Consider the following 11,615-nt stretch of genomic DNA (forward strand, 5'->3'; position numbering starts at 1 on the left):
TTGTTTCTTAATTTAAGTATGTTCTCTCATTAGTTCGTTTTAAATAATGTTATCTACGTCTCATAGGAAAGTGTCGAATGTTTCTAGTGAAAAGCTTCCGAGTGCAAAGGGTTAAAATAAATAGATACACATAGTCTAGTAACAATTTTTGTGGCCATTTCCAAATTCGAAGTATTCTTAACTATGTAAATGAGAACACGGCTAAATCGAAACAAATTGAATGAACGAAACGAACGAAGATCCGAAGAACACATTCCGTTAACAGGGTTAAAAACTGTATTACTAGTGATAGTAAAAAACCGTGTATCAAACGATAAATCTCGAAGATGACGGACACAACAAAAAGTATGAAAGAAATAATTCCATAGAATATTATTTTTTTCTTACAAAAATTATGGAAGCTATTTATTTAATGTCCTACTCGTTATGCATGTTACAATAAGATATATTTCAACTGTAATAACGTAAATGTTGAGAAACTTAATAACAGCTTCTCTTAAAGTTTTTAGGTTTCCCTTTTTTTTTAACAAATTCATTTTGCGAAATTTCAGTTGTGACCAGTGATGTATTGACTTAATATTTACTCAATCAATTGCAATTATAATTAGCAGTTAATCTTTATTAATTATCATAATAAAATTAAGAATTCATAATGAAAATAATTGCAAGTTAATTACAACTTTAATTAAGATCGTCATTTAATTTTCAATTGTTAATATAATTATGTTCTGTCTAATACTGCTTGTAGCACCAATCTGATACAAAAATGTTTAAACTTAAACATTAATTATATTTAATGAGACACAGACTTAGGATTTGCACAGACGTTATATTTTATAGAAATTAGATTTGCTATACCATTTTCGTGTCGCGCTCAACGTTACCGATAATTCAAGATTTTAGGTTTATTAGTAGAAATCGAATTAGCTATATACTTCATTTCTGCTATGAGTGTTTAACGTCACTGACAACGATAAATGCAAGCGGCGGGTATATTTAAACGATGGAAATAATATTTTAAAAATGCAACTTTCATTGATTCGTAAGCATACATTTTTTTACGCGTACATTTATTTTATAAATAATTATAAACATATTAATTTATAGTTTTATTTGTGAAATTACTTTTATTAATTATGTAGTTCTATAAAATTAAGAGCAAAGTTATATTGAAATAATTCTTTGTTTTTTCATCTATTTAATATTTAGATCTAATACACTAATACTCTATAAGATTGTTCTTGTGTGGATATTTTAGAAAATTTAATATTATAATTTAATCCCTTACTTTATGTTTTGTACCATATTTCTCATTGTTAATTAAATAAATATTAATTGTGATCATCTATCAATTTTTATTAAATCTTATGCTCATTAGGATAAAATTTGAATAAATTTTTAATATCAATTAATGTGTTCATATTCCATATTTTCATTATTATACATACTCTAGTAATCCTGCCGTAATTGAGTGAACGTTAAAGAAATTTTTATTTTACTAGTTTTTATGCTGTTTAAATCAAGTTCAATAGTATATAACTTTATTATCTACCTTATATTTTATGTTTTTCAATTATTTTTCTAATAAAACAATACCAGTTTTCTAATTACATAGATCTATTGTAGAGTATTAAATTTTTTTCGGCACTTCTGTTCTATTCTGTTAAACAATTTACCTACAAAGAATTTCTTTTGTTTCAGTCTAATACAAGCCAAGAAGTCTATTATGTCTACCGTATAATTAATTTTAATTTCTATTTCTTTAAAAGATTATGTATCTTCTGCTAAAGATTTGAGAACTACTTTTTATATCATCATTTCTAGAGATCAATGGAAGGTAGATTAAATTATTAGTAAATGAATATACCAGTTATGTTGAAAAAAATACAGATTTCAAGCAAATTGTATTTCATGGAATATTTTCTTCTACGAGAATTACTATTTTAGAAACTTATTTGAATTTTAACAACATTAGTAATGAGATCATCTAAATATCTATTATACATATGAAAAAAATTCTTTTTGTTGTCTTGTGACTCATTATTAAGTGTAGCTACAATCCTGTTACTTTTTTGTATCATTCTTATTTTTCCTATAATATTTCTTTGTGCATTTGAAGATAAATACACAGTACGTTATATAATTGATTGATAAAATGAAAAGCTTAAGGTTTAATCTTTATAATATAACTTGCAATTGAGACGAATTACTTAAAACTACAATTTAAGAGAATTACTTCTTCAATATCCAGTATAATAACAAATATAAATTACAATATCCTTTTAAACTCTTTATACGCTACAATTTTAATGTAATAAAAAATACTCTGTGGAATTATATACATGGAAATCATGTTCAAAAACTAAACAGCGAAGTTTCTGCTTTTATAAATATAATTATTAAAATAAAATACTGTAAATTATTACACTTAAGAGAAATCATTGAGATTAATATTAATAAATGATTTAAATAATATAATCACTTGGCAAGTCTAAAATATTTGTAATATAAATGTATATACATTTGTTTTGTTTCAGTTCAATTAGAGCTCCTGAATGCACTTCTGAATATTTTTGATATAGAGAACTTGCAATTGCAACATTGTTCTTTATATATTTTTTTTAATTTGTCCTGTATTATGCATTTGTCTTCACAGTGCTCTTTACATAATATATAATATTTTATACTTATATTCTTATATATATTTCAACAAATATTTTCAATTATAAGCAGTCATCTATTTTATAGCCTTAAGACATTAGTGCACGAACGTAGCTTTGCAATATTTTAATCTGTATTTAGCAATCTGATTAAACGTAATAACCCCCCTCCCTCAACCCCTTCCTCCGATAAGCACATATTTTTACAAACCTGCTCCTACACATCTAATATGGCAGGGTTTTACAGCTACATTCATAGAAAACTGTTATCGCACGTATCCGCAATTGATAATTAGTTCTCAAACAACTCAAGAGTTTCGTTCATTTAAGAGTTTGTGACCAAAGTTTCTGTCTTATAGGAATACTCTGTGACAATACATTACACATACATTTACAGAATGATTTTATTTTCGGATATATTTTATTCAGATGTATAGTAAAATTATACTTAAAAATTAAATTAATTAAAATATAAAGTATATCTAATAAAGACTAATACCTTGATTCTCACACCTAAATACGTATTTGCTATAAGCACGTTCATTTAGAAACACCCTATACATTGGGTACATCGTTTTACTACAGTTTCGTCTATGCATGTTTATAAATTATTCTTCCCGGCATAAATCGCTCACAAGACATAACATTTACCAACAAAATCAGCCTCAATCTATCTGAAATCAAATAGAAAAATTTCAATTCTAATTACGAAGACTTAAAATATTCGAACGTTCCGCAAGTGGGACGCCATGTTGCGTTTAGGAAGCGCGCGCAGCTATCATTCTTGTAAACGCATGAGACGTCGGGGGGTGGGGAGACTTCTTTTCCAAAAGCGTGCATCGTCTGTCATCGGGAAAAAATTTTATCGGTAAGATTCCTCCGGTCAAACATACTCTGCATAAAAAAAAAGGATCCCCTCGCGGACGCGCGTGTTCCTCGTAACGTTCGTCGAACGATTTCGTTTAATTTCGCCCGTGGCGTACGCAGCCCGTTCGATTCGTGCGTACGAAGTGTTCGATTAAAAAGAAGAATTAAGCCGAGGGAGGTGAAGTGTGATCGATAGTTAGGAAAGTTTCACAGACAGCGGCACGTTGTAAGTCATAATAATAACGTGCGAAAACTGGTAACTTTCGGGGGGTAGGTATTCGCGGGAGCAGGTGCTTCCAAATAAGGTGCTCTCAAATGATCCAGCCAGTCCGTGTCGATAGCGCCGCTACGTGATGGTCGGTTGAATTACGATGCGAAACGTTATTGCTCGCCGGCGGGAACGTTGAAATTCCAAAGTGTTGGCTTTTAAAAGTATTCACGTAGCCACGGATGCAGTCTTGCATTCTTATCAACAACACAGAGGACTCTTGTCTACTACTATGTGTCAACAGTACGCTGGTGTAATGTTTGATCGTGAGCTGTACATCCGTGCATACGTTTAAATATTTCTTTTGGTGCTCGTATGTGTCCTGCACCCACAGTGCGGTATATCTCGTAACGCAACAGAATCGCAGGTGATTTCTCGATTAAAATATAGGTATTAATAGTTTCTTTCTTCTTTCGGAGGCTTTTTTCCCCTCCCTAAAAAGGGATTTCGAAAAATCGTCGGAGTCACCGTAGTTCTTAACGACGAGCGGTACTGTGATTCCCCGTTGAAGCTACCGTCGTTTTATTCCGAATTTATACTAATTTAATGTGTTCTAGCACGTTCGCTTCGATCACCGGCCAATTGAAAAATGAACTCGACGCTGCACCGAATTTGATTTTTGTATGTTCAATATTTCAAATTTTTGAATTTTTTTATTAGTTAAAGGTGAATGAGAAAATTTGATAATGTGATTCGTAAATTCGGTAATTCTACGCTGCGTGAAAAGAACAGTGGATTATTGCTGATACAAATACAGTTAGCGCAAAAGGATAACAGTGAGCGTCAATCTGTCGACGATAGCAGAACTACTAATCGGGACGTAGAACTTATTCCGTTACTCAGCTTTCTAAAGGAGCGTGTGATTCATACGCTGAATAATTGCGTTCCGTGTTTAAAAATCATTCATCGATGAGACTGGATTTTTTTGTCGTCGTGACTGTTGAAAATAGGGGCATCACGTTGAAGGGATGATAAACATTCTGCGATTTCGTCGCTAAGGTAGAGCTTCGTCTATTCACACGCGAAAAGACAATTTAAGTCAATTTCACCGTGGAAGATATTAAATTGAATGCAATTGACCTATAAGTGCATTCTCCGGTAAAGTGATTAAAATTTCAATACGCCCCCTAACCGGAACCGCCTCCCGGTCGACATATACAGTATCAACGTTGATCTTGAAAAATGGCTGGATAATATATAATTTATTGGTATATATATATATATATATACATATACATATACATATATATAATCCAATTTACAGGATGAATGGGATTAGTGTAAATCGATTTCGAAATGAAGCAGAAAATTACGTTAACGCTATTTCAAATTCAGCGAGTAACGCAAATTCGGGAACGCTATAACGATTGGGGTGTGAATCATCGTCATATAAAAGCCGCGGCTGGTTTATTTTCGGGTGGATCCGATCTATTTTTCGATTCGCCAAGTATGGCCTATACAAGGATTTCCGACGATATTCGAGATAATTGGCAACACTGTGGTGCAGTGTATGTGTACGTCGAAACCAGGCGAGCATTGAACACTGTAAATCCGTAAAAGTCATAGGATTCGAAAATATTCTTATTCCCAGTCGCGCTCATTTCAACATCGAGGGTGGGGAATCTATTTATAAAACAGGGATGGTCCACGCGACACCCACGCCGACGGTGGGCACGTAATAATAATTTATTAAAAAAATAATCTTAGTAACCGGCACAGCAAGGTACCCCATCTACTTTCTTTAGGTTAATCGCCGTCGCTTTCATTTTTCTTCCTCGTTTGTTTGTTCGTTGAACGAAATAGGTGCAGATATGTCTTTCCGTGTTGTGCGCACCAGCAAGTTCCGCCACGTGTACGGAACACCTTTAAAACGTGAACAATGTTACGACAATATAAGGGTGTCCAAGTCTTCCTGGGACTCGACCTTCTGCGCCGTGAACCCAAAGTTCCTGGCTATCATTGTGGAATCCGCAGGCGGTGGTGCTTTCATAGTTTTACCACATAACAAAGTAAGTTTCTCTCTTCTCTTCGCTAGTAAATGTATTAAGGTATCAAACGAATAGTCAATGCGTTTGCTACCAATGAAATTGTAATGCGGCAGTACTATGAGCCTAGCAGATGTAATGAAATCTTGGCGAAGCGTTTACTAAAAGGGTAGATTACATTGTATATATTAGGGCTAACTTTCATTTGAAAACAACGCGATAATTATTTACAATGAGAAAATACCAAATAATATATAATATAGAATTTCTATAGAACGATTAAAGCTATTGATTGATTTGATTGAATGATTTATTCCATGATATATGGAATAAAAATACATTACTAAGGTGGTCTATGGTAGCAAACGTGTTAAACGTGTAAATCGACATTTATATTGTTATATAAAACCATTAAGAAAAGTTCCCTTAAGTAAATCTGATGTTAATTTCAAATTATTATAGGTTGGACGGATACCAGCTGATTATCCATTAGTAGGTGGACATAAAGGTCCAGTGTTAGATATTGCATGGTGTCCTCATAATGATAATGTCATAGCATCCGGTTCTGAAGATTGCGTTGTAAAAGTATGGCAAATACCTGATGGTGGTATCTCTAGGACATTAACGGACTCAGTGGTAGACCTTCAAATACATCAACGTAGAGTCGGTCTTGTTCTATGGCATCCAACCGCATCAAATGTGTTGCTCACAGCTGGATCTGACAATCTTGTCGTTATTTGGAATGTTGGTACTGGAGCAGCAATGGTACAAATAGATTGTCATCCAGACATGATTTATTCTGCATGTTGGAACTGGGATGGATCCAGATTAGTCACTACTTGTAAAGATAAGAAAATTCGGATTTTGGATCCACGATCCGGAGAAATATTAGAGGAGGCTATTGCGCACGAAGGCAGTAAAGCTACACGTGCAATCTTTCTCAGGTATGTAAAAGCTAATTATTGATTAGCACACGAGTGCTTTTAGTACCAAATAATTGTTGCATTCCATTTTAACAAACCTGTTATGCAGTACACAGTACACTCACGATTTTAATCTTCGCTTGCTTATACCAATTGGCAAATAGTTTTAGAATAAAAATACTGATTCCAATTTCACTGTTTACCTTTTGTATTAAACAGCTACATCTAATTGTAAATAGACATGGTTGACTAATTGGTGTGAGCAATTATAAAAATTGAATGGAAAATATTTTATGCGTCTATTTCACAGGTGTGTTATTTGTATCTTTATAAATTGTACATATTTTTTTATATTTATCGATAATGTATTAAAATCAATTGTAGATGAATATTTTTATTTGCATGTTTCTAGCGATAACAACTATTTCTATTATGCGAAACACTATCAACATACCTTTCACATCAAATAATCATCAAACAGTATACATCCGCCTTTTTACACAATAAGCATATTGAAGATAAAAAAAGAACGATTATATATATACATACATATATACATACATATATAGCTGTATGTATATGTATGTGTGTATATATACATATATATGTATATATCAATTATTACTTGCAGTGATAAGACTAATTGTATTCAAGATGTTTTAATAGAGCGCAATAATTTCAAAAGTGTACAAGCGATCTACATTTTGTAGAAGAAACATTCATAAGAATTCTATAAATGATATACTTACTTGCATATTAAGAATACCTTTATTTTTTATTATCACATGGTCTTTCCAATTTGTGTAGCGCGAGATTTGGTATTTTTTAATGGAAAACTGCAAGATTGAAAAGACAACATCAGGAGGATGTCAGCTTAATAAATGCAAATATCAAGATGTCCACTGTGTAATATCTTCATAAAAAGTTGCAGTAAGTATTGTATCTCAAGTTATTACTTTAAAGTGTAACATTTTGTACATGTCGATCAATGAATATGTATATAAGTACAATGGACTGTGATGTAACTACGCTAATACAAAACACATTGCGACAGAGAGGTATGATTTTTCTGTATTCAGAATAATAAGATAGTTAGCGTAGTTTCTGATGTTATTAATATCTGTTTCGAAGAACAAGTGAATAGACGATTCATTCAGGTATACCATTTACAAACATAGTGTTCGGCTAGTACAGTGACTTCTATTTGCATACAATTCACAATGACTTTTGAGTATACAAATGAAGCACTTTCCCTTAATTGTCGCTGTACTTGTTTCATGTTGTTTTACATATATGTGTTCAACACGAGTTTAAAACTTTGTGCGAGAAGCACTACTTTCAAACGATGTAACAAGGTGGATGTTATTCAGCTTTGATGATTAACATAAGTAAGAGAATTTGATAAGCCAAGATTGTACAAACAATTACAATAGTGTAAGCATGCAGTAATTAGAAATAAGTTGTAAGATTTCGATTTGTATGTATGTTTGTACGTTTTAAAAGTATTAGTATTCGAACGAAGCTCTCTATCCACAAGGTTCTGTTTAATTATGTTTTCAGGGGAGGCTTGATTTTTAGTACAGGTTTCAGCAAAATGTCTGAGAGGCAATATTCGTTGCGTGCCCCTGACATGTTAGGTGAACCTATTGTGATGGTAGAACTGGACACCAGCAACGGAGTGATGTTTCCTTTGTACGATCCAGATACAAATCTGGTGTATTTATGTGGGAAGGGTGATTCTGTGATTCGATATTTTGAAATTACTCCTGAACCCCCGTTTGTTCATTATATCAATACGTTTCAAACTCCTGATCCTCAAAGAGGTATAGGAATGATGCCAAAACGAGGCTGTGATGTTAATAGCTGTGAAATAACTAGATTTTACCGGCTCAATAACTCAGGGTTTTGCCAAGTCATTTCTATGACAGTACCAAGAAAGGTAGCATATACAAAGCCGAAAAATGATTATAGTGAATATTGGATAATTGTAACACTCAACGGGATTGGAAAGTTACCATTATGAAGAGGTATAATCGAATTTACCCCAAGAAACGGAGATTTTAGCATGACGGACGTAGAAAAGGACAACGCGAATGAAGGAAAAAGAAAGACTAAGAGTTAAAGCGTTCGACAATATTAAAGACTTGCATGAGCTTGGGACCTTTAACTCAGAAATCAAATTTCTTTATTTTTTACTTCTGGCGAATGAAACGTTCACCGTCATGTTTATTATATTTTTCTGATTAAAATGACACCAAACATGACACAAGATATAGTGGGGATGACGATATTGTAATTAGAGGAGATCCCCGATGTTGCAATTATCCAATGTTCACTGTACAACCATTCAACTGGCGTACTTATTAATATTTATCAATTTTTAGTCTGGATTATTCCAAGAAGATTTATATCCAGATACTGCAGGTGACACGGCTGCAATTTCCGCGGAGGAATGGGTAGGCGGAACCGATGCAGAGCCCATACTTATCTCTTTACGAGATGGTTATCAACCCTCGGTAGCTAAGAACGATCTTAAAGTTCTTAAAAAGACGAACGTTCTCGGTAAAGGAGCAAAAGTTGCTTCTAATGCGCAGAATGCTACGCAAGCAGTACCAGGCATTACTGTACGTATACAAATATGAATAGTTTGCATCTATTAGGTTGGTGCATATGAAATGTCGGATTTTGTGGAAAAAGGGAAACCATTTTTGATCTACAAAATGTTTTCAATGAATGTATTCCTTTTTTGAAAAATTCTGAATTTTTAGAATTAATTTCAAGCCATCGTTACAAACTACTGTTTCGAATTTACCACGCACTTATTTTGCGAAGAAACATCACCGAAACGAAATTTTGCAAATCAACACTGCACTGTTCTTTCATTCACAATATTATCCCCAAATGCTTTCTTTATATTTCGAGCGGTTTTTACAGCATCACTTCCAAATTTAAATTCATATAAAAAAAGTACACGAATGTTAGCGGTATCCATGTTCTTAAAAAACTATTCAAGAAACAGTTATTATGCACAATTTGGAAAAATTTTGTTGCAGAACGTAACTCTGATAATAGACAATGAAACTGTTTGTTATGTGAAAAACAAATAAATAACGCTAGGAGTATAAACATTTTTGAGTAAGAAAAATCTGACATTTTATATAATACATCAATCTAATATTTTTGTTTAACCCTTTGAGTGCTATGGACACATACATGCGTTTTTCAATCTTTTTAATATCACATATGCTGTGATGACAAATATAAGGTGTAAGACATTGTAACAATATACACATTTCCTATCAGTATTCAAGTTGGTGAAACTGAGAAATTACAATTACAACTTAATTACACCTTGTATGAATTAACACAGTTCATCGATCTTCAAACGGTAAGAAGTGCAAAAAAATATTTCGTCCACACTGAACGTTTCGGTCGGGAGTATTTAGCACTAAAAGGGTTAAAGGATGCTTTTTCAGTAGTATATAAATCTTACGATATTCCAACAGGAGGAATTGTTGAAAGAATTTACCGAAGAAATAAGAAAATTAAAAGCGGTAATCGTGAAGCACGAGGGAAGGATACGAGTACTCGAATCAGCTGTTGCTCTTCAAATGAAAGAGGAAGAAAGAAAAGAGAAGGCTGCGTCGCCTGCTGTATCTGAGGTGCTTGCCTCTGACGAGGTGTAACTTTTTAATTCTATTTTTTAGCTCACGGACAAACATTTTACGAAAAAAAATAACTAATTATGTAATAAAAAAAATATATTTTGATATAACAATTTGTGTAAATAGTAGGTTTTAGTTAGCTCGTGTGTCTTGATTCTTTGGAACGATCTTTGCTATTTATTGTACATCCATTCATCATACATCCTTTGCATTTGTACCATGTTTTACATCTTTTATTTTATTAGACTGTAGCTAACACATGACACTGCTTTGTTTATTAGCATTAAGATATTGGCTATTATAATATCCAGTACTCGAGACTTCCATGTATATTTCTCTATGAGGATAAACGAGTGCCTAATTTGTACAGACACGCCGCTGTAAAATAACGAAAAATTTATTTTATTCTGGTATAGTATCAGTATGTATACATGTAAGGTCTCCTGAAAGGACGCGTAATTTTGTACATAAATTATGCGGGACACAAAGTAATAAACAAAGATTGCTATTTTACAATTACTATGAGAATAACAATATATGTGGTATCAATTATATTTGACTAACTTGTTTTTCAACATTGTGAAGAGAATACATTTTGTACAAAAAATGTGAATATAATATATAAATTGATTTAAATATCATACATTTCTTTCTTGCGTGAAACACCAATTTGTGATAAGTGAAATAATTGAAATATCAAATACATCAGAAAAATCAAACGATTTATGTAATTTTCTATAAATTAAAAATACTAAAAGTAACTGAAACTATCTTTCATTAAAAGTGATCCGTGATTTAAAGTGCACGTATAAAATTGTAATTAACTATATGTGTTGGATGATTTATAAAATAAATGTATGTTGAAAGATATTTACGTTCGTAAAGTAATGAAAATTGTGTTTCTGTAATACTGTACTTTATAAACGCTATTTAATGTACATACAGTGTACAGAATAATTCCGCGTTATAAGAATTCACGTTTACAAATTTTGGGTTGAATTTAACTGTTAGATACTAATCCAACTTCCTTTACTTGTATTATTTTCTTATGAAGTGTCTCACTTTTACAATTATTTTTCAACAATCCTTTAATCGTGTTATAAGGAGTCTTACTGTACATTTGTCGCCATAAAATACTATCGCATTCAATGTTCACCCTATTCTCATACTTCAATAGCGGTACCACTACAGTCGGTAGTCACGCGTCTATCGGGTTGCTTGTACAAAGGCGTTTTGCTCGGTAAACA

General features: G+C 32.5%; 1 protein-coding gene across 11 annotated transcripts; it reads left to right on the plus strand.

The window, feature by feature from the left end:
* Window positions 1-215: 215 nt before the first annotated feature.
* On the plus strand, window positions 216-10,998 carry coro (protein coronin). 11 transcript variants are annotated; one of them, XM_076364496.1, is made up of 7 exons: window positions 3,907-4,162; window positions 5,060-5,324; window positions 5,599-5,804; window positions 6,243-6,724; window positions 8,264-8,642; window positions 9,088-9,327; window positions 10,210-10,998. In XM_076364496.1, exons 2-7 carry the CDS (start codon window positions 5,306-5,308, stop codon window positions 10,387-10,389), a joined length of 1,506 nt encoding a protein of 501 aa, XP_076220611.1. In that variant the 5' UTR covers window positions 3,907-4,162; window positions 5,060-5,305; the 3' UTR covers window positions 10,390-10,998. The 11 variants fall into 11 exon arrangements, with proteins under 11 accessions (XP_031830369.1, XP_031830370.1, XP_031830378.1 ...); XM_031974508.2 differs by lacking the exon at window positions 3,907-4,162 and adding an exon at window positions 4,561-4,794; XM_031974509.2 differs by lacking the exons at window positions 3,907-4,162; window positions 5,060-5,324 and adding an exon at window positions 216-345.
* The last annotated feature ends 617 nt before the right edge of the window (window positions 10,999-11,615 follow it).

This window comes from Nomia melanderi, chromosome 2 (genome assembly GCF_051020985.1).
Source record: "Nomia melanderi isolate GNS246 chromosome 2, iyNomMela1, whole genome shotgun sequence".
NCBI classification, from domain to species: Eukaryota; Metazoa; Arthropoda; class Insecta; order Hymenoptera; family Halictidae; genus Nomia; species Nomia melanderi.

What these genes read in the sequence shown, in the direction of transcription:
- coro (XM_031974509.2), top strand. An exon ending in CTATGACAGTACCAAGAAAG is followed by an intron (nt 8,643 to 9,087) that starts GTAGCATATACA and finishes ATCAATTTTTAG; the next exon opens with TCTGGATTATTCCAAGAAGA. An exon ending in AAGCAGTACCAGGCATTACT is followed by an intron (nt 9,328 to 10,209) that starts GTACGTATACAA and finishes ATATTCCAACAG; the next exon opens with GAGGAATTGTTGAAAGAATT.